This window comes from Colletotrichum destructivum, chromosome 1 (assembly GCF_034447905.1).
Source record: "Colletotrichum destructivum chromosome 1, complete sequence".
NCBI lineage: Eukaryota > Fungi > Ascomycota > Sordariomycetes > Glomerellales > Glomerellaceae > Colletotrichum > Colletotrichum destructivum.
The window spans coordinates 6553904-6575037 of NC_085896.1; the positions used below are offsets into that span (position 1 = coordinate 6553904).

A 21134-nucleotide genomic window follows, 5' to 3' on the forward strand; every position below is an offset into this window, starting at 1 on the left:
GGTGCTGCGACTGAGCGTGGTGATTGTGATCACTCATCTGCTTTTATCTCGGTCGCCGCCTGAACATTCAAACTGTCCCATGCAGTTACTCGAACAGGAACGACGTGCAGGCCCAGAAGAAAGTCAACCTTTTGAGACGAGGCGGCCTTGGTGGTGTGAGAATGCAAGCCAGATCTGGCGCTTTGTCACTGTCGAGCATGGGCCGCAGAGAAGCTACAGGGGCCAGGGCCAACTGTCCTCTGCTCTGTCCCTTCTCGGCTGCGACTGCTGGACTGCAGCCCTAGCTAGCGGGCGTGGTTGGGCTACTTCACGGTACATGGCAGATGACCGCGTGCCGCATCGTCAGAAATTGCTGTTTTCTAAACAACACCCCACCTCACTTTAGGCATACCCCACTGAGGCTTATCACACTGCGGCGACCCTTCGCGAGCGGCGCAGCGAGATTGTCGGAGTGGTGCGCTTAGCGATGAGGGCCATGAACAGCCGACCAATCACGTTCATCAGATGAGCTGAATGGAGCATCGTTCCTCCAGGTTGCGTGAAAGAATCAATTATGGAATAAGAGTTGTTCGTCGCTGGCGTTGGACCAAGGCAGAAGTCGCCAAATATGGCCTAGACCACCGAATTAGCGTTTCCCTGAGTTTCGCACACCCTTTTCCGACACTCCCGCCGGCTTGCAAGGGGCGCCGCGGAGTAGTACAGGTAGGTCGACCCGGCAGGGTGTGTTTTGTCGACGTGGGCTGTGGGCGTGCAAAGAGCAGTTTTTGGGTGACATGGGGTGTGCTCGATGCACCCTGCACGTTGCGGTTCTTCTGCTAGCCTCGCCGTTTACCAACGTACACTGTACTGAAGTAGCCTGGAGACGTCAACTAGCTAGGGCTGCAATGGAGCAGCATTCTCCGACAAGGGTATGCGCAGAGACAGTTGGGCCTGTTGCCCCTCAGCTTCAAGTCGACAGGCGCAAGATCTGGCTGCATTTCTCATTGCTCGATCCACCCTACCCCAGTTTTGACCGTTGCCAGCGCCGCCAGAAGTAGTCAGGACGCCTCGGACACTTGGCGCCAAGTGCAAGCGCTAGGACGATCGGGAGGGCTTGTATGGTGTGCGACGATCCCTCGGTTTTGTCTCGTTGGGGCAGTTTTGAAATTCAATGCGCGACCGATACATAGCTGGTTATCCGTCGCTTCGATGTCACTTCCGACGAGAAAGGAGCGTCTTGTGTCGTCACCGAGCCAGAGTGGTTCGTGACCCACATATTGTTCGTGATGCGCCCGTCTGCGCCCCCGTTATTGCCAACGCCGGCAGCGTGGCTTCCCAACGCGCTGTGTGGACAGCGATTGCACCATCATCCAAAACATCAGGCGTACTTTATTGACACTGTATTGGGCCTTCCGTTTCTGGGGCTTGATTGTAGGGTGGACTCTAGATTGGAGTCCGAAGTTCAAGCCGCCCAAGCCGCACCATGTCGCTTCTGGGAAAAGCCTGTTCTAGCATTTTGAATGTTTCTTTTGTATCAATAGAATATTTTTTGTTCTCTGCAAAATCACATGCTGATAGTTTCACGGCCTCAAACGCACAAAGAACGGCCGAGGAGAGGCGGCTTTTTGGTAGTAAGTCACGTTGCGTATTGCATGTCAGTTGTAAATCGACGATACATTTTGATGTAAGCATCATCAGCCAACCTGATGCAAGGATATATAATCTACGGTCGAGCTTCATCTGCACCCGCGCGACGAGACATCTGCGTACAGAAGCAGTGTATGAATAGAGAAGATGAAGCACAGCATATGCTGGCGTCTAGCTGAGACTGGTACAAACCAGCGTCTGCAAGAGATGTCAGTGATCATCTTGGAATCCATCGAGCTGCAGAGTTCTTCGCAAACGTACGTTTTGGTGTCCTTACAGAACTTGACGTCTTCAAACAATACGCGAAGAGGAGGAAGGGTGACAGCGTGATGGCTCCAGGTGCATGTTCCCGCATGCTCAACTGCTAGTAGTGGTAGCAGCAGGCGCATCTGGAATGATCACGTCGCCATCCTCCCCTCCCTCGCTCTGCTGCAAAGTAATCTCGCCTATGTCCATCTCGAATCGCGCCGGCACACCGAATTTCCTCGTCGCCCGGTCGTAGATCAGCCACTTGCCGGACGAGGCGAGTCGGCAACCCAGCCAAAGGCATCGCTCGTGGCGCTCTGGGGTCATGGAGGCGACTTCAAAGTACTTCTCGTCGTCGTCGAACTCGGCCGTCGTAAACCAGTCGTCCGGGTAGTACTTATCAACCCACAACAAGCCCCGCTGCGCGAAGTCCTCAGACAACGGACGAGGAATCTCCTTGTCCTGCCTCGGGAACTCTTCCGACTCGATCTTGTCTACCGACGGGCACTTTGCCATGAGCGAGTTCAACATGCGTGAGATAAGCTTCCATGGAACTTTCTCTTCAATGCGCCCCATTGCAGTCGAGAAGTGTGAGAGGTGGCGGAGGAAGGAGAGGGTGACATGCACATAGGGGCTAACGTTTGGATCGCCAAAGCGTCGGAAGACGACGTCGTGGGTTCGGAAGGCAAATTCGAGGGCGTCGAGCTGCCTTTGGCTCGCGGCGCAAGTCTCGTTGTCGTCCATCTGGACATCGGCCTCGTCTACGCGGCCCGTCTTCATAGCTTTCGTAATAGAGCTCGACTCGCTGCCGTACTCAAGAATGGCGCATCCAAGTGCGATGCCGATGTAGTAGCCGCTGTCCAGCCAGCGCTTCGTGTTGCGCGTAATGTGGTTGTCCAGGTTGCTGACAAACTCGTTCACAGACTTCGTCAACTGGTTCTTGTCCTTATCCTTACCAGAGAAAAGAATGCCGTGGGCGCGGACGAAGGCGGCGTCGATCTCTTGCAACCTCGTCGGAGATCCATTTAGATGCGGGTCGAAGAGCGTCATGATAGACTCGTGTGCCGAGAGAAACGGCACGGGCACACAAAGCGACTTGGAGTAGTAAAACAGCTGCTGCAGGCCGTTTGGACGCGCAAGAATCGCAAGATTATGGTATCGCCGACCAGTGGTGGGAGCATTATCACTCGCCTCGGAGTACCAGTGACGGCTCACGGATGTCCACACCTCGCGGTCCATGAGGTCGTCATCTTCTATCGCCATCCTAATCGCAAGATATGTTACTAAGAGCTCAAGTGAATAATCACGCGTTGAATTCTGGCGAGATGCCGCATACCTGTAACGTCCAAGATCACCCAGACACTCGATCCAAGTGTCCTTAAAAGTAGGGACGGTTTCGTATAGCAGTGCCATCATCGAATAAGCCAAATATATGAACGCAAGCATATGTTCAAGCGATGCTGGCAACCAGTGTCGAAGCAGTTCTAAAAACGAGTGTATTCCATGACGCCACATCCTGGCTGGCATCGCATACTTGCTTGCTAACTGCCGCAAGGCTGGGCTCGCAGAGGGATGTTGTGACGCCAGGAAGAAGTCATGATGTTCATGAAGCAGCGTCCGATGTAAGGCGATTAACGCCTGCCATTGTTCGTTGTTAAGTTTAGGGTTAGTGTCTATGTTGGAGATTTGCGAATTATCCACCTCGATACACTTGGATTCGACCATGACGAGCCCTGCGTAGATGCCTTTGACTTCAGCAACAAGCTGTTCTTGGCTGATGGGTCGTGTCTCGGGTTCCTTGATCATCACCTCCGTGTTGTCTGGCTCCGAGGACCAGGGCTCGAAGGACCGTACCGAGGCCGGGGCCCGAGGGGACTCGGAGGCATCTCCGGGTGTCTTAGAAGAAGGCGGTTGATTCGGTGTTCGTTGCCTTTCGGGTTCGGGGGTCGGGGTGCTGGGGCCCGGGTCGACGCTGGACGGCGTCACTGATGGTATTGGATCGGACGGTGGTGGTAGGTCGGCTCGTGGCGGCGGCGGATGTGGCCGAATCCTGGGAGGAAGATCTCAGTCTCGTGTCAAGCAGGGGTACGTGCGGCTGAGATGCTTACGAGTTCCAAACCACGGCTATCTGTTCGGACAGATTTGCCGCGGTCAGGGGGTTCGTGAAGCCTTTTGTCAGGGCTGTGGCGGGAACTCACATTTCCAAGAGGTCTCTTACTCAGCTGTCTGAGTAAGCAAATTAAGTTATAGGGACGCTTTTGGCATGTTCAAGTCCTGGTTTGAAGCAAGGACTTGATCACTTGGTGAGTACCTCGTTGATTATATAGATTCTAGCCCGCTGCGATCAAAGAAGGCTGTGTAAGAGAAATGGATTCTAGGCACCGAAGCCGTCGGGCGTTTTCTTTTGGTTGCCTGATGTCACCAGAGCAGAGCCACACGATGGGCCGCGGACCACATTGGGGTATCCATCCCGATTCACCTCTTTCCCCTTTTCCACCCTCACACCCTCCTCTTCCTCATTCATCATTAAAGAGTTCTCTGCCCACCCAGAGAATTGCTTCAGTCCGAAAGTGTCAACCGATACGGGTGGGGGGTACTGTACCGATATCTTTCCTGCCTCGCGAGTCATCCGCCCGCCTGATCGAGTTCTTCTGACTGACGTGTCGATATCAGCTGTCTGGCGATTCTGGTCTACCTATTCATAATGAGGCGGAAGTCGGGTGATGGTAAGCATGAACTCATTATCAGGCCGAAGGGAAAGGCTGAAAGTGATCAAAATCGGGAGTCAAAGTATCCCAGGTTAAATATAGAAAACTTAGGAAATTTTATAATGGGGAAACGATAGGACCGCTATTGACGTTTCGTTGAATCCTTCGAGTACAGTATCTTTACGACATCGGGGTCTGATATTCATCGTGACAAACGGCGAGACCATGACCAAAATCGAGCTCCCGTCCTCGATAGCGCAGCACCGCTATCTACACGGGCGCTTATCTGTCCGCCCTCATCATCCACTGTTTCCCGCTCAAGGCCCTGACAGCGTCGTTAAACAGCCGCACGACAGAATCTGTCCTACTCAGGACATTCTCATTCGGTGGACCCTACGACTAGCCGCCCTGCACTCACAGAAGCCAGCGATGATACACGACAGCTTCCAGTCACCATCCCGCGCAATAGTCCGTGCACTGGCTCGGGTTCCCCGCTTGCTCTCCATTGTGAAGGACAACTAGGCCCTGTTTCGACAGGTCATTCGCGACAGCCCGGTTTGGCGCTCCCAGCACAGCGAGACAGCCTCACCCTCACTGATACACTAAGCCGGCCTTGGTCATACACCCAGGCCCCTGTTCTATGAGCTTGGTCTTTGACACGTCAACGGCCAAAGCTAGTCTCCGCACAGGTCATGCCCAACAGCGCGATTGGTCGTCATCTCACCGACCGGCCCTGCACGGTTAAGCACCCTGTCCTCCAAACCAAATGGAGGGTAGTATCAACACCATCTGATCACCATCCGTCTGGACATCATGGACAGGGCTCCCGCCTCACGAAGAGGTGCCCTGGTCGACACCAATAGCCCAACTCCAAGACAGCATTTCTCACTACAACCAGGCGAGAGCATTCGAAGGCGGTCGAGCGGGTCCGGTCAAAGGTGAGCCAAACAACGTTCTTCTTGCTCCGTCGCGCGTCGGGTACATTTAAGCCCTCGTCCTGATTGCGATGCGCCCAGAGTCAGGGATGGGCCGCCATCCCAACTGACAACAACAAGATGAGCCCGCATTAGCCGGTCAGTGGGTGCGCTCATGCCCGCCAAGCCCTCGGAGCCATTCGGCCTTGATGAACCATCCTGCCAACAGAACGCCATTCTATGTCGATTGAGCTGCCTGGCGTTCCAGTGGGGCACATCCATTTTCGAGTCACCGGGTATCCCGCGATTGGCCAACGACAACCAGAGGAAACTACAGATCATCTCTACGCACAGTTCAAGATCCCAATCAATACAGCGTTGTGTGTTTCCTTCTACGGGAGGTAGTCTGCGGCCTTGGTGCGCCCTTCCCTGAATGGACACGCCTCTCTCCGACGGGCCATCATAGCGGGGAATTCTTTGCGAGTTTCTGAGCCATCAGTTCTCTCTTGTGAGTTACATGTCTTTTCTTTCCATCAAACCCCTTCCTGTGGCTTTCTTTGCATTCCAAACGCCGCCAGTAACCAGACTTCACTTATGCGATGAGTGCCTCTTCTTATAACAGTCAGGGCGGGACCTGGCAGGAACGCCTGGAAGCTAAGCATCTTGCCGCAACAAAGCCACTGGTTAAGATCTGACAACCCCTCATAGATGCATGCCGTGAGGCTAACATCTTGCCTCCCGTTTTCCAGATCGTCTCAGACCGGCGTGGTATGCTGTTTGCGGAGTCTCTTGGTATGTTCTCAGGTTGACGTTACCTCAACAGGAGGTCGCACCGCTTGGTCCAGCCGAGTAACCGTACATGGACGCACACTCTCGGCGCGATTCTGGTATGATGGGAAGAACCTGAACAACGCGAAGGAGGACGCCGCAGAAATGGCACTCAACTACTTGACCGGCTCAAACCCCAGCTCACCGGCAAATAGCAAAGGTAGTTGGTAGCTAGACGATGCAAAAAGAAGTTTGCTATGGCCGAGCAGCAGTTCCACCACAGACTTCTCATAGAGCTCCAGAAGCGAGTCCGGGAGCACCGTGGTCTTACCGGAGTCGTTCTCTTTACAGTCGCTACCGGCAGCCGCGTTCACCGCTCCGGCCGATCATGGAGTGGCAGCCCGAGCCGTGAGAATTCCTCACTTGTTACCGATTTAGTTGGTCCTTCGTCCCTCAATCATATTCTTACTTCTCGATTGAAATCAATCTAAACTTGATTTTAAGGCATCGAGCAACGTGGTGGTGGCATGGTGTGAGCGGGTTGTCGTTGTCTTTCCGCATTATCGACCGAGTCAACATATCTTCAACGTCATCTCAACCCGTCAGGCTGCTGGAAGCTCCACCTCATGAGGTCATGGGGCCACCGGCCCTATGGCCCAAGACTGCCGTCTCTGCTGAGCCGAAAATAACGGGAGACGACGCGAACGACCCTCTATCCTTAGACCATGCCACGTTCTGTCACGTGTCTGTGGTGACCCTTTGGTTCGTGGGCCTCTACGTTCACGGCTGTTTCCCTATCTTTGGCTTTTTCTTACCACCTTTCGATGAATCCCGCTTTATGCAGAGGGAAGCTATGCTCGCCCAGTCGACGATTAACATATACGCCAGCGACAAATCACCCTCGCACTGGCGCACTCATTGTTTTCCAACGGTTAGATCATATGGTTTCGTGACGTAAGTCAGCCCCAAGTCAAGTCAACGATGGACCTGAACCGCACAATCCTTCGTCATATTACGCCTCATTCGACACAACTACCTCAAAGGCACCATCAAAATCATCAGGCCGGTGTACAGCATCATCGAGAGGGTTGGCAAATTACAGCAGGTATCGCAGCCAGAAGCTCCAGATGATGGCAGTGGACCACTCTTGTCACCTGGTTTCTCCTGTGACAACCCATACTTTACCTGGGTCGGAATTCAAACGGACGATACCCTTGGCCTCTTCGACGAGCCTTTCTCGCGCTAATAGGATGATCGAAGGCTAGCTTCACAACAAAGCCAATGCAGATGCTTGCTGCAAATGAGCCAGTCATATTCCATGGCTGCATCACCTTCAGGAGGGTCAAGGCTAGGAGTTCCGACTCATTGCCGCAGACAAGTAAGAAGCCAAGCTGTGATATTCGATACTTTGCGCAAGGTGCACACCATTCAACCATCGCATCCAATGGAGATAGAGTCTTTCGATTGTGGCCTCTTTTTTGCCGTTGGACCATTTGGCTTCGTCGACGGCTCCTTCGCCTACAATCACTTCGCCTCGCATCAGCTAGCTGGTAGCTCCAAAGACCACTGGACGAAACCCCCATTTCGAGCCTTGACGGAAATCACCGATGCCTCAAGCTGTTCTCGTTCTGGTGTATAAAATGCGCATCAAAACAGGATGAGTATGCGATATATGTCACCGCGACATTCACACGAAAACTATCGAGCTTTCACTTTACCCCACAGAAAAGCAGGTAGTCGAGAGCATTCACCCTAAGTCCTGCCCATTCGAACGGCTGTGGAAGGAAGACATGTCGTTACACGAGTATGACTTGATTGGCCGGGCTTCCGAGACCATATCAGATGGAAACGGTCAGGCGAAACCTTGGCAGAGTGCTGACCTCCCTATTATTTGTGGCGCCAATCTGATCCTTGGCGAGGTACATGGGCCAACGCTATCGCCTGTTTGGGTGAATGCAGCCTTAGCCAGCACTGGCCAGCAGCCCCACCACACTCACTTTTACCACGGCTGGGGTAGGTTTAACCTTTTAGACACCCTCCTCCCTGTGTCACGGCAACAGGCCCGGAGGGAGGGGGGGCATCCTAGCCATGCCCCAGATCCGCTTTTAGATCGCCGGGGTTAGAGGGATGGCGGAGCAATCGGGACCCGGTCAGCGACTGGAGCTTAGTGATTTGTTCCAGCATCGAAAGCTGAAGCGTGGTGACCCTATGCCACAATGATTTCAGTGTTGCGAGGCGTTTCAACGAAAGTCGAGCATATGATCTCAAAGCGGGTAAATTCACTTTGAAAGGCCTTCCGTTGGGAAAAGGATTCCGCCCTCCGCCAGGGTCTATGCGTCAGTTCTGATACAATGCACTTTTTTCCGAGTTGTCAAGGGCCGGGGTGAAAGCAGACATGCGTGGCTTCCCAATCGAACCCAGCCGAGTCTTCCTATGGCCCTGAAGGCTTCGAGATTGGCATGCTGACATACTCCGATAGAGAACATTCTTGGTAGGTCCTCGATAATGCCATGTCTTCCTTTTCAATCACTTCAGCAGCCAAGGCGAGCATCCATAGTCCGTGTCCGTTTTTGAAGGCACTGATTCCCGCGCTGACGTTCTCCGCCCGGTTCTCTGTGTATGGCTCAACCTCATCCGGTCGATAAGGCATGGAACTTGGAGCATCTGCTGGGTGATGTTAGCTTGCGCGTCGCAACGCCGTGGCGAATCACTCACAGGGCGAGTTCTTTCCTCTCGAATACGGCAAATCGTCCTCTATTATGTCAGGAGACCCATACCGGTGCTCTGGGGGAGCCAATATGTTTATGACAGCTTGCAGCTGTGCAGAGCTGTAGGCCAGCAAAACCGATATGCATTGCAGTATCTCCGCCCATGGAACTTGGTTGAGTGGCTTTGAACGTAACAATGAGTCGAGCGTCAACAGAGAACACAGCACTGCATCGCGTCTTTCCTGATCCAAATCTCGACAGCCCGGTCCAGACATCTGGCCGCGTTTAAGAGAGAAAAACAAATAAGCATATCTGCCATTAATTGGCGATCGAAAGAGTGGCGTGGCCATGATATAGGAGCAGAAATGCGAGCATGGACCTTCAGTGGTGTGGTAATGTGGTGCCAACCCAGCATGGGAACGCCTACGCAATTCGAGTTCATTTCACGGCGCATAATTGAGTGGGTTGAAAGAGCACCTCTCGCTGGTCTGCCAATCCGGAACCCCTCCGCCGTTAGGTGAGCCTGGACCCATGGGGCCACCCAGGCTGCAGAGACAGGGTGCTGTGGTGAAATATTGAAGTCACAGATTCCGTCGATACCGATCCAGAGAAGGTCCTGGATTGGCCGGGCGATGCACACTCGGCAGCATGTTCCACGCCGAAGACATGATCACACAGGCACGTCGGAGAAGCTGATTTGCACGAATTTTCCTTGATTACACGTTAACTCTTTGACTTGCAACGCTGCTCAATTCGGAACTGAACGGAGATCTGGAACTGGCCTCTTCTCATTGACTATACTGCTGCGGGACGTGCATCACTGAGACTGGTGGCGTTCAACCTATAAAGGACGTCGGCTAGATAATTTTCGATGTTCCTTCGAAAATCCCATGCAGTATCATTGGCAGTAACGCGCTTTGCGATCTCTCTCAGTTCTTTAAAATTGTTGTCCACTCTATTCCACCATTCGCCGTGACTCAACAGCTGTCAACAGTAAGCGAGTGAATGCCAACGAGTGGTGTGACAGCACCTCATCTATTTCCTCGTCGGCAGTCAGGCGGGTATTGATAGACTGCACCGTTTCAGAGATCTTCCCAAGACGCTTTTCATCCTCTGTCTGGCAGTCGTAAGCATGAGTTGACCACCAACACATCGTGCGACAATACCTCAATTCTCTCCTTACGAACTTGTGTCATTTCCACGGCTCTTTCCATCGGCTTGGGCTTGAAGACTGAGAATCTCAATGAGGTAGAAAAGCCCGACACTTTGACAGTCAAAAACCGAGCCCACCGTGCCCATGATAAAGAGCAGAAAAGTGGTCACGGATAGGCCGTCGGCCGCCCTGTGGAGAAGCAACCCAGATGATAGCGCCTGCTGCGCGGATGAAAGATTCATCACACCGTTAGCTCCATTCTACGGCGCAGACTTGGGTGGGGTTGAAAGTCATGGGTACCTCATGCGCTTTGCGGTGAGTGGCATGCCCCTGGAACTGGAGCCGAACACAGATTCGTAAGGCCCAGAGTACATCGACATGAACATCGACATCCAGTCTCAAAAATGTGGCTCCCTTGTCGAAGTGCACTGATCTGCATGTTCCCCATCGAAAATCCAACATGCAGCACGCTGAGAGGGACTTTGTGCCAGTCACGGGAATCAAGTTGGCTACCTGGCTGCTTCCGGAGCCACCAAGCCTCTTCTGAAGGCCCAGTGTGGGGATCGCTGTACTCAGTCGTTGGCGAGGAGGCTCTGGAACACGAATCGAATTCGCAAGTCGTTGCTGGCGAGGGGCCCTCTAATGCTGTCAAAAGATCCATGCCTTTTTTCTGAACGTGGCTAGTCTCTTGTCAGCTGGTGATCATTCAATCGCACTTCAGTTGCGTTGACTCTCATAGCGGGATGAAGGCTACATAAACCATTTAGATGAGAAGGTGGCCCGTGAGCTATGACGGACCAAATCTTCAATTCATATCTTTGTCTCTGCCGCAATGGTTTGCCAGGAGTGGGTCCAATCTGACGATCGAGTCTCAAATCTGCCATGGGGATGGCCTTATGAAGGTCTACCATCACCGCAGGGTATCACGAGTAGCCTCCTAAGCCCCATGTTCGTGCCACTCTGGGGCGGATTCGGGACGTGGCGAACAGCGCCGGCTCAGTACATAGGTCCGGGTGGTCACGACAAGCCCTCCAGTGCACCTGGCGGTCTCGTCGCTGAAGAATCTGCTGTTTCCGGGGCTCCTGGGGCGGGTTCTGGAACGAGGCATGGGTGCTCTGGAGCTCCCCTTAGCAGCCGGCGTGATTTCATCCGTGCGTAGAGTCTTCTACCTGGCATGAGGTCCTGACGCCGCACTGGCGTCCGCCCACGCTCGACTCACAGTAACGGCCGCAATCCCAGGGCTGGCTGTCTGAAGACGACTGCCTCTGCTGGCGGGTGGGCCCTTGACACCAGTAACGCTCTTGCACCAATAGGACACCTTTACGAGAGCAAGTAGCCCAGTATGCCAGCCCCCTGGCATGCATTGGCAAAACAAGACTGAGTGAGGAGAACACGAGCTGTGGGGCTGGATGCTTTGTACACACTAGGGGAATCTACTTCTGTCTGCGATTAGGGGGTTTCTTTTCTCGGCCGATTTTATCGACGCCACCATTCACCAGTCTGCTTTCCTCTCGCTGTCTCCGAACCCACGCCCTATTCCACAGGCTCTCAAACCGAGTCGCTCTGCTCAGGACGATTGTCTCCGGTCTAAGCTTTCAAGCCACGATGATATATTTGGACTCTCTGCACACGTAGTGCCACCAGAGACCTCGCCCTGGAGTTGCTTTTCTTCTTACCAGAGCTCCCTGGAAGAATTTCATGCCCTGGGAATCCGACATGTTCGTCACCACCGTCCGACTCTAAGGTGGGGAATGAGAACAGGGCTTAGTCCTACGACCAGCCGCAGTTGATTCATGTCATGTGACCACACCCTAACAGCAAGAGTGCCCGATGCTGTCAGCGTTGTGTCATGGTGTCGGTGGAAGTCTCTGGGAAATTGGAGTTGGATATGTTGAGAACGGAATCTTCGGCGTGCTGCTGCGAACCCTCGTAGCTACCGCCAGCATGGCAGCACGTTCTGAGTGCCACAGTGTCGTAGTCTGGGACAGCAGCTCATCCAGCAGATCTGCTTGTGTTGGAACCTTGGCCGCTTCCAGGCGTTGGCAAGCTGATCAGCCATGGCAACGAGGAGCTACCGTGTCGGGGCAATTTCCGGTCATATTTTAGCACCGCGGCGTAGGTATGAGTGGGGGAACAACAATCCCCAGACCTGACCTGGAATAAACTGGCGAGAGTGCTGGGTTGACCGGTGTTCGCTACTGTGCTTGGCTTGAGCACGACGCCAAAGGGGCACCGTTGATTAGATGAAGTCTTATTTGGGCATAGCTTGTCAACTTCCGGCGTGTCTTGTACGGCGACAGATTGCAGTGGGACCAAGCTGGGGGACATCTCTAGACACTCTGTTTCCTCCCACTGTGGCTCAGGGGTGCCTAGCAGCGCCGGGCATCGTCTGATTTCACCCTGACCGCTCTACAAGACCCAGCCAGTCCCTGCTTCACCAGCCATAGGCGGCCGCGTCTTGCGAGGTGGACGCCGGTCGTCCCCCTGAACTACGACCTGCACGGCGGGGGTCTCGTGAGCTTCGAATCAGTTAACACACCTACAACTGTTGGTACCTCGTGTCGGCGCAGGTTCCTGATGCGCCAGTCTTGGGCACAACGAAGGTCCAGGGGATAGTCCCTGCGCAAGTGATTGTGATGGGATATTCCGCATGCATGGTTCAACGTACCCCGCTCATTGGATCAAACGAGAGTTTAGTAGGAGCATGGAATCGGCGATCAGTTCTCATCAGGTCGGCCCTTGGCATCGCAGACGCCCACGCGGCGCTGGCGGATGCCTCGGCAAAACTGCGTGAAACGTGTGGTCAGGGGGTAGTACTGGAGGAGATAGCGAAGGCGAGAGGGTGTGGCGAAGGGGCCAACGCCGAAACTTGGCCGCAAACGACTATCCCTGGTTCAAGCACTCGGGGCACGGTAGAGGGCAAGCGGGAGCAGACAGCACAGCTCAAAGCTTTGTTAACGCTCGCATCATTATGGTCTAAAGACTGATGAAAAGGAGGGCAGTGTTACGTCGCAGTCACAATGTTCAGTAACGCCCACCGCTGGAAAAGAATGTTGCATTGTAGAACTGTTGTTCCATCCCCGCAGCAATCCAGATATAACCAGTTGGTACTAGGTAGTACTGCGCCTGCTGTTGCCCAATCTGGGAAACTGGCAACTGAGAATCCTGCACCCAGGGCCACCAGGTTAGGCTTTGGGAGTGTTGAAAGAATCCACCGGGCTCAGCGATAAATTGGGGCGGCCGGTGCTGAGACAACATGATCTTGCTGGCTTGCGGCGCATACAAGGGCGCTTGTTTGGCGTTCATCGTAGAGGGTGAAACTGACAGTGTTGACGGGATTTTCATCAGACCCGATATTCTTTCCTTGACCTTTATGCTCTCCTTATACGGTAGCTCTCCTGATCCGTCCTCTTCCAGTTCGTCCAAGACTAAGTCAGGGGCGCTGTACACAAAACGTTTAATGGCCAACTGGAAGTCCTGGTGCAACTGTTCCTGGACCCGGCCACTTTTGACTGTGTTTTTGGCAAGAAAAGTCTTGCGATACTGAACTAAAAGCTCTATCGACTCATTTGTGAGCCAAAAGACGACTTCCTTTTTCAGTACCATGTCGACAGATTGGACGTGACCCTGCACGGGGAGAATTACAGCGTTCTCCGCGATCCCCGCCCAGTCTTGTTCATGGCTGTCCTGGGTGGATAGTGGCGCCATAATCGATGCCAGTGTCCAAATGGCTTTAGGCGCGGAGAGAAACTTCTTGAGGGACTCTTGACGTTGAAGGGGCCCGATTTTGATTCGTTTGAGTGTCATCTCCCACCAATCCTTCTTCTTCTCCCACCAATCCTCCTTGTTGGGATTTAGTACCACGAATTTGACGGTCCCTCGACGAGATTCATCCTCGGTGAACGGCAGAAGCGAGCGCTTTGACGGAGTGGAGGGCATGACTTGGTTAGGAATTAGAAGATGCGGGCGAGGTGTTGCTCGGATTTGCGGCCTTCTCGGTGGACTTGCAGATGTCTGTGCAATCCTGAGTTTTAGCTGAAGAGCTTCAAAGGTAAATGGATAGCCATAACAGCTCGCTATCAGAGTATTCCACAGGCTCCCTTTTTATTTTCTATGGCCCTGTCTGGGTTCATGGTCATATGAGTATCATGTCTGCAGGGAACCATGCAACAACAGGGGTCGCCATGAGAAACCAAGATCCGCTTCGGTTGATATTGCCCAAAATGTAAGGCCTGCCGGTCCAATTTCGAATGCGAGGTTTAGTGATCCCAGAGGGAGTGAACTACCATCTCCGTGAGAAAAGTACGGGTCCGGGGAGGTAGCCTCCCGAGATAACGCGATGGAGGACGGGTCGAAGGAGATCGCCGGCCTTGCAATGATTATAGGCGCAGTGACGCTCCGTTGGTCCATCCTCAAGACGTATGCCTTCTGTTATTGAAGTGGGTAACGTGCTAGGTGGTCTAATGGTCTATGTGCAGCCAAATTTTCACAGTTACGATGATCTTGACATCCTCTGGGTTCACTTGGCAAGTTTCCTTGCATCGTCCACCCTGTCGAAAGAACCACGCGGACAGTCGATACAGCTCTTATCTTTACCACACGATGCCAATTACACAGTCCATTCATTTTCCGCAACAAACGGGCTTCAAACCGATGGTCTGGGGAGCGTTCCCCCTGATGACTTCAACACTTGCATTGGTCGGGACCTTGGAAGAAGTGGGTCTGATTTGCGCCTCCAGCTGAGAATCGAGGTCCAAATGGAATGGCTATGGACACCAGAAAACGGTGCTCGTCATCTTCGAGGCTGCCTCGAAGGACTCCATCGTCTACCGGTGTGGAAGGCCAGGCTCTCGCCTCGGGGGGATAGGGGTGGTTGCACCACACCACATATGCCTACGCCTCAGCACTCTGAGGTCACATCATTCTCAGGTCCACAGGGGACCGTCAGTTGGCAGCCTTCGGTAATCGCGAATGTTGACCGGTTTGACTCTAGTCTCTGTAATTTCCGCCCTGTTCGTTCTTTCCAGCGGGTACTCTCCGGTGAGCTCGCCAGGAGACGTACGCGATTACGGCCCGCTGAGGGTCTGCTAAGAATCACCTTCTATGCCCTCTCAAGTAGCCACAATCTCTTTCAACTCTTGGCGAGTTAGGCTACCTTCAAGAGGCGGGCGTCGATCTGTCGCATGACTAGATGCTTGACTTGCAGGGTTAACCGATCCGACTCGGCCGTATTTGAATGGCAAACGCGCTCCGCCGGATGCAGACCGAATGCGAGAGTTTTCAGGTCCTTCAATCAGCAGCGGTCATGGGCTAGCCTTCTGCCCTTCATCACAGCAACTGAGACCCCCGCCAGATACTACAGCCTACTAGGTACACTGTCTCGCAACAGCTCGAAAAAACACTCAGATTTCTCAGAAACCTTTTGCTATGTTATTGACCAAGGATTCTATCTGCAAGCTTGTTAGCAAGGGAGTTCGGGAGCCCCCTTGGGTTATGTCCTTCTGCATCAGCCGGGGCGTGTAAAACATCGACATCGCCTGACCGACCCTGTTAATTTTTCATTTCTCATGTCTGCAACCGAGACCCCGAACATGCTGCTATCTCATGGTAGTGTCCGTGTCGTCAACCAACAGCGCGCATGGGCGGAAGTACAACGCCAATGCCCCAACGCGAACGGAGCGGACGGTTCAAGTTGGAACAAGGAGTCAAGTGGCTGGATGCCAATCTCGGTCAGCGGCCTCGCCAATGATGGACGCTACAGGGCCGCTTCAGAGTTCGCCCGAGCCTCCCGTCATGCCCCAGGTCTGACGAATCCAACCATACCTTTCTCACCTTGTCCGTCACGACAGGCTTCGCCAGCAGCCTCCGCCCCGCAGTTGCTGACCACGATCTCTGCGGCCAGGTTCTACTCACAACGAAATTGTGCTGGTTGGATGGATTGCACTATCCCGGGAGTTTCTTCGGTGTTGAACTACATAGGGGAAAGGAGGAAAGACAGCCATCCTAGGGATCCTGGAGGAGGAGGACCGCAAGACGATGGTGACACCTTGATCAAAGGAAACAAAACACGTCGCTAATGTCACCCCTACAGCCGACCGATTGTAAACGCAAGCCTGTCCTAAGCGCTACACCCTCTTTGGTGAGAAGATGGCCCCTACCCGAAGTCAATTAGCACGTCTGAAGGCCCTGGAGCGAGCACCAAAGGTTGTTGCTATAGGGCACCTTCAGGGCCTTGGCTGGTGATCTCGGTAACGGACCATGCAACAAGTGTTCTGTCTTTTTCACGGAGGTGTGTCCCCGGAAGATGGCTAGTTCTCTTGGACGCAAGCATGTGAACTTGCCCATCCGAGTCTCTAAGTACAGTGGCGTGTAATCGTACAGTGGGTGGTCAGAAGGTTGAATACACCCCGTATCTAACGGATGCCCACGTCCCCCGAGGTGTGAAGTACCTCGTGGTCTGAACGAAATTATTGTGCCATGGCGCCTTCCGTATTCCGGCCACCCCCTTCTGCCCGTCTCACCAGTCCATCAACGCTATTTACCCCCTTGGCCCCTCGAGGAACTGGGAGACAGGCGGCCCAACTCCGAAAGAACCTCTTGATGACGTATATCTCTTGCTTATATAATGGGGAGATTAGTCTAGGTACGCTCTCCCAATCAACCGCCCAAAACAAATTCTTCTGATGATAGTGGGAAGTGTGAACAGGGACCTCAACCTGCCACTATACTGATCTCTGTTCCCAATACGGAAAGCTGGGCGAGAATGAACAAGCCAGCAGGCGCTCCTCGGCGCAAAGACTGCCCCGAATACGACGTCTTTCGATCGTTCATTTTCCGTACTGCGCATGCTGGTGAAGCCAAGCCTGGCGAATCCTTAAACCGGCTGTCTGATGTTGGTGCGACTGGGGCATGTGGCCAGATCCTACACTGGGCCTGATCTGAGGCTTGGCTAGCCAGCGAGCGAAAGTGACAGATTGACTCCAGTTGCGGCTCTGGGACCCTGGCCCCTGTCCGTTCCTTTGCTGATCACTGTAGGAGGGTGTCTCCAAGGTCATATGCATGTCGCAAGCAAGACCCCACCTGGCGAGTCCACACCCTAGGCGTCTTGTTTCCTTTGTTATCCCTGCCGATGGAATGGACCCATACGCAAGCTAGCGCTGCATGATAGGTGCAGCCAGTTCATCCGCTAGTTGGGAGCATGCTCAGGCGGTTTGTCCACGCTCGGGTACTTCCTCGATGTATCTACCAGGCTTATAAAGGAAGCTAGCTATCTGGGTGCACGGACCGCCTCAGCTCCGCATCTCTGTCTGAATAGCCACCCCTGCATCGTACGCCATTTCCAGCGGGCCGCTCAGCGACGCACCTGAAGTGAGGGTCATCGGTACGTATCGTTGCGTCCAACATATTTCACCAGACACCATCAACGACATACCTGGCAAACCAGTCACTCGCCTGGCGACTGCAGCTGCCAGCCGGGCAAACATCACATTCGAGGAAGCCTGTGCCGCGCTTGACGCAGACACGGCAGGGATCACGGGCCGGCCAATCGCGGACCTCCCACGGACCCGTGTACGTTGACATCTTGCACTCAAGGATTGCAACTTTTTGTCGAGTCGGTAGGTTGCTGGGAATACCCTTCCCTCTGATAGTGAGAAAAAAGGAGAGCGCCCAGCTAGCTACCAAGTTACGTAAACCACCAAGTGAATGACCTTTTCCGCTCATGCGTGGTGCGGCCATTGTTGCTAAGCATCGTCAGGTCCCATCATCGCCGCCATGTCAACCGACTCACACACGCTGTTGACTTCTTGACTAAAACGCTTCAGATTGACTTCCCGAGAAACAACTCACCGCTACCGGCTTTGAGGACTTTGTTTCCTTATCTGGTTCCGACACCGTTGCCTGACTCGACATTAACGTCACACGCAGACGAACGCGTTACAATATCGTCCATTATTGAAAACGCGAAGGGCTTGTTTGACAAATGCCCTAACATCCTTGATACCGACGTGAAAGAACGCCTGCTTGTGGTTGGCGACCTTCATGGTAAGTCGAATATAAACGGGCGTTTCCCAATACTGACGTCTCAAGGCGACCTATGGAACCTGGCTGTTATCCTCAAGGAGAATGGCCAACCTTCAACAGAAACAGAGTATGTCTTCAATGGCGACATGGTTGACCGAGTACCTTTTTCATTGGATGCGTCCTCGCCAAAATTGAGAGAGTAATTCTTTCCCGAACTTGAAGCCGGTCTTGTGATAGGTCTTGTGGAGCCATATCCGGAGCCGAAGCCGGTGCTGGCAGTGAACCTTGCACCAGAGTTGGTCGGGGCCTATTCAAACGGCAGCGTAGGCTTCGGACGTCGGCTGGGCTTCATGTGTCAGCTGGTGTCATCTTCGAGAACCCATCAGTCCTGGGAAAGCCTTAAACTATCGAATTATACGAGCTGTCGTGTGCGCGAACTGGGAGGGTCAAAATCAATACCACGGGCCTCAGGAGGATCCTCTAGACATCACCGATCATCACCATGAACTGCCACCGAACATCACTATATCTGCAGCGAGCCAGCTCGGTCATTTGGTCTCATATTATGCTGCCTACCTCCCAACCCGACAGCATCATAATGGCATCGGCTCGGTCGGAACAGAGGGTCTTAAACCAGACTATGTTAGGATCAGGACGACCAAGAGAGCCGCCCGCGGCCGCCTTCGTGTTTTAATTCCGTCCATTGAACTCTTTTCGGTAGTCGTGGAAGCAGCGAGCCCACGTGCAACCGTGTCACAAGTGGTTAGGCTCTCACAAGCCACTAGTGATGTTCATTTTGATTCCAGGATAAATGGCAAAATGTACATTGTCATCTTAGGATGACTCCAGTGATAACATGTGCTCGCATCTACGACGATCACCGACGAAGAACAAGGCCCGAAGTAGACAATCACGCATTTACCCTGGTGGTTGAAACAGTAATGGTACAGGCGGTAGCTAAGGCTGTGGCTATTGTCCTTATGACTATACGATTGTTACAACCTGTCGACTACCAGCCCTTGGCGTTGTAGCCTTGGTTGGCCAATTCCGAAAAATACTCGGAATTGGGGATCTGGTTGTCCTTGTCCTTGAGGCACACCTTCTCGGGGTACTGCTTCAAGTTGGCCACGTCGTGCGAGGTGTGACGCCTCTTGAGGACGGCGTTGGCCGTCGACGACTTTTGTTGATGCTCCCAGAGGAGGTTGCGACAGAGAGACTCTGTCAGCTCTGTTGCCAGCATGTTGCGGCGCGTCGTTCGGGGCGACAGGACCTCCTGGGAGTGGTTATGGCTTGCCGTCGTGTGGATGGGCCGAGCGGCGGACCAAAGCACGTCGTTAATGGGCTGAGGAGAAGAGCGAATGCCGCGCTTCATCATCAGAGGCGCGTCATCCGAATCGTTGGGGGACACAGCCAGCGTGGGAAGAGCTGGGTGACTGGTGCGCGACCAGGGGAGTGCTGAGGGAGATTGAGAGGCGATGTTGCCAAGGTCCTTGCTGGTGTGGTGCTTCTGCTCAATCATGAGCGTGATGAGCGAGCGGCGAGATGTCAGGTTGACCTTGGGGTCGACGCGCTGGAAGAACGTCTTTTGACCGATGCTCAGGTTGGTTTTCTCCTCGATTTCATCTTCCCAGCCCGTCGATGCGTCGTCGTCATCAATGGCGGTCTCGTCAACGTAATCCGTATCGGAGTTCTCTAGGTCGCCGGACGTGACGTGGCATTCTTCGTCTCTGCTGCGGTTGCTCGTCCAGGAGTTTTGCCTCTGAATTCTCGGGCGAGTCTCGAGAGGAACGGACAGTGGGGTAAAGTCAGCGGCCTCGACGTCGTTCTCGGACTCGACACTGCCAGATAGTGGAGGAGTGTCGTGTAATCCGTTGTGTTGAGGGATCTCTTTGAGTGGAATCGTCGCGGTTATGGAAGCCTGCCCCCCCTCGCCGCAGCAGATTGTTGCACGGTTCCACAGGCGCCAACAGAGGCTCTTTAACCCGCGGCCCTTTCGAACAGACTCTGCGAAGACTGTAGCAAGTACGTCAGTGGTTGCCAGCTACTCTAAGTACTGGGCCAGGTGCGTACCAGTGCACATACTGCAGATGTTTCTCGAATTCGAGGTGTCGAACTTGTTGACGACGTTGGTGTCTATAGTCAGGACGTCAGTTTGGAGAGGGTACGGCATCGTGGGCGACGTCTTCTGGAGGTCTATACTCTGAAGCAAATTGTCGTAGGCAAGGCCCCCCATTCTAGGCGAACACAAGAGCAAGAGCAAATGTAAACGAGTGATAGATTGTTGAAGCGACGCAACCTTTGCTCTTAGGGGGCTCTAGTTGATTTATCACTCCCGTAGCCACGACTTGTGGACGGTACGATACCGCGATCTGGGACTGTCGCAGCAGATCCGCGACCCTGCAGTCGGGCAAGGGAAAAGCGACGTCGTTTCCATTTTCGCACCCTGCACACGCCTGCCATCTTTCTGGTTGGCCAATTCTGAGCGCCCACTGACTGACTGTCGGCGCTCGACCCGCTTAAGTCACAGGCTGGCACTCTCTTCAACGTGACTTGGTCGAGTCGCGCTAACGCTTCGGAAAGCGTGGGGGCAGAGTTTGCAGGGGAAGATTAGTGTTGGTACTCAACGGGCGGAGCGGGTACTTCCGACTGTGGCTTTCCGCCAGCACCCATCCAGGAAGCTGTCAGGGCTGGAACATAGTGGGCCATCAATCGGGCGAGATACAGGTCAGTGCGCCCTGACGGTGTTTTGACCGGCCCAGGGTGACAAAGTCTATATGCAACGGGTTGATCTGGCAAAGCATATGCCAAGGCGCATATTTCGCCGAGATTGGGGACTGCCAAAAGCAAGAGGGATCGGCTCCCCACACCAGCCAGCCCCGTGTGGCAGCATGCGAAGGAGCGGAAAATCGTCTCAGCTCGCAGCGATGATCTCTACGTCTCAGGGGCGGTCGATCCCTGGAGTAGGGCACATGGAGCCTGGGTGTGCCGC

The 21134-nt window shown here is 53.8% G+C and overlaps 8 protein-coding genes across 8 annotated transcripts; 3 read left to right on the top strand and 5 right to left on the bottom strand.

Annotated features, from left to right (window-relative positions):
* Window positions 1-1617: 1617 nt before the first annotated feature.
* On the bottom strand, window positions 1618-4719 carry CDEST_01984 (Putative tetratricopeptide-like helical domain superfamily, DNA/RNA-binding domain, Est1-type). Its single transcript, XM_062918143.1, has 4 exons — window positions 3981-4719; window positions 3209-3922; window positions 1888-3136; window positions 1618-1824 (listed from the first exon to the last, which is right to left on the bottom strand). Exons 2-3 carry the CDS (start codon window positions 3676-3678, stop codon window positions 1984-1986), a joined length of 1623 nt encoding a protein of 540 aa, XP_062774194.1. The 5' UTR covers window positions 3679-3922; window positions 3981-4719; the 3' UTR covers window positions 1618-1824; window positions 1888-1983.
* A 702-nt stretch (window positions 4720-5421) lies between these two features.
* Window positions 5422-6520, top strand: CDEST_01985 (uncharacterized protein). The gene is made up of 4 exons (XM_062918144.1): window positions 5422-5518; window positions 5636-6115; window positions 6203-6262; window positions 6318-6520. The coding sequence occupies exons 2-4, from the start codon at window positions 6094-6096 to the stop codon at window positions 6491-6493; spliced, it is 258 nt and encodes an 85-aa protein (XP_062774195.1). The 5' UTR covers window positions 5422-5518; window positions 5636-6093; the 3' UTR covers window positions 6494-6520.
* Window positions 6521-7243: 723 nt separating this feature from the next.
* Window positions 7244-7508, top strand: CDEST_01986 (uncharacterized protein; the record flags this gene model as incomplete). Its single annotated transcript, XM_062918145.1, has 2 exons — window positions 7244-7268; window positions 7306-7508. 2 exons carry the CDS (start codon window positions 7244-7246, stop codon window positions 7506-7508), a joined length of 228 nt encoding a protein of 75 aa, XP_062774196.1.
* Window positions 7509-8543: 1035 nt separating this feature from the next.
* Window positions 8544-9364, bottom strand: CDEST_01987 (uncharacterized protein). The gene is made up of 2 exons (XM_062918146.1): window positions 8978-9364; window positions 8544-8926 (listed from the first exon to the last, which is right to left on the bottom strand). The coding sequence occupies exons 1-2, from the start codon at window positions 9318-9320 to the stop codon at window positions 8694-8696; spliced, it is 576 nt and encodes a 191-aa protein (XP_062774197.1). The 5' UTR covers window positions 9321-9364; the 3' UTR covers window positions 8544-8693.
* Window positions 9365-9703: 339 nt separating this feature from the next.
* Window positions 9704-10326, bottom strand: CDEST_01988 (uncharacterized protein). Its single transcript, XM_062918147.1, has 3 exons — window positions 10137-10326; window positions 10001-10087; window positions 9704-9954 (listed from the first exon to the last, which is right to left on the bottom strand). Exons 1-3 carry the CDS (start codon window positions 10182-10184, stop codon window positions 9766-9768), a joined length of 324 nt encoding a protein of 107 aa, XP_062774198.1. The 5' UTR covers window positions 10185-10326; the 3' UTR covers window positions 9704-9765.
* Window positions 10327-11580: 1254 nt separating this feature from the next.
* On the top strand, window positions 11581-12332 carry CDEST_01989 (uncharacterized protein). The gene has a single exon (XM_062918148.1). The coding sequence runs from the start codon at window positions 11954-11956 to the stop codon at window positions 12227-12229; it is 276 nt and encodes a 91-aa protein (XP_062774199.1). The 5' UTR covers window positions 11581-11953; the 3' UTR covers window positions 12230-12332.
* Window positions 12333-13071: 739 nt separating this feature from the next.
* Window positions 13072-14191, bottom strand: CDEST_01990 (uncharacterized protein). The gene has a single exon (XM_062918149.1). The coding sequence runs from the start codon at window positions 14060-14062 to the stop codon at window positions 13148-13150; it is 915 nt and encodes a 304-aa protein (XP_062774200.1). The 5' UTR covers window positions 14063-14191; the 3' UTR covers window positions 13072-13147.
* Window positions 14192-19154: 4963 nt separating this feature from the next.
* Window positions 19155-20378, bottom strand: CDEST_01991 (uncharacterized protein; the record flags this gene model as incomplete). The annotated part of the gene is made up of 2 exons (XM_062918150.1): window positions 19155-20158; window positions 20228-20378. The coding sequence occupies 2 exons, from the start codon at window positions 20376-20378 to the stop codon at window positions 19155-19157; spliced, it is 1155 nt and encodes a 384-aa protein (XP_062774201.1).
* Between the last annotated feature and the right edge of the window lie 756 nt (window positions 20379-21134).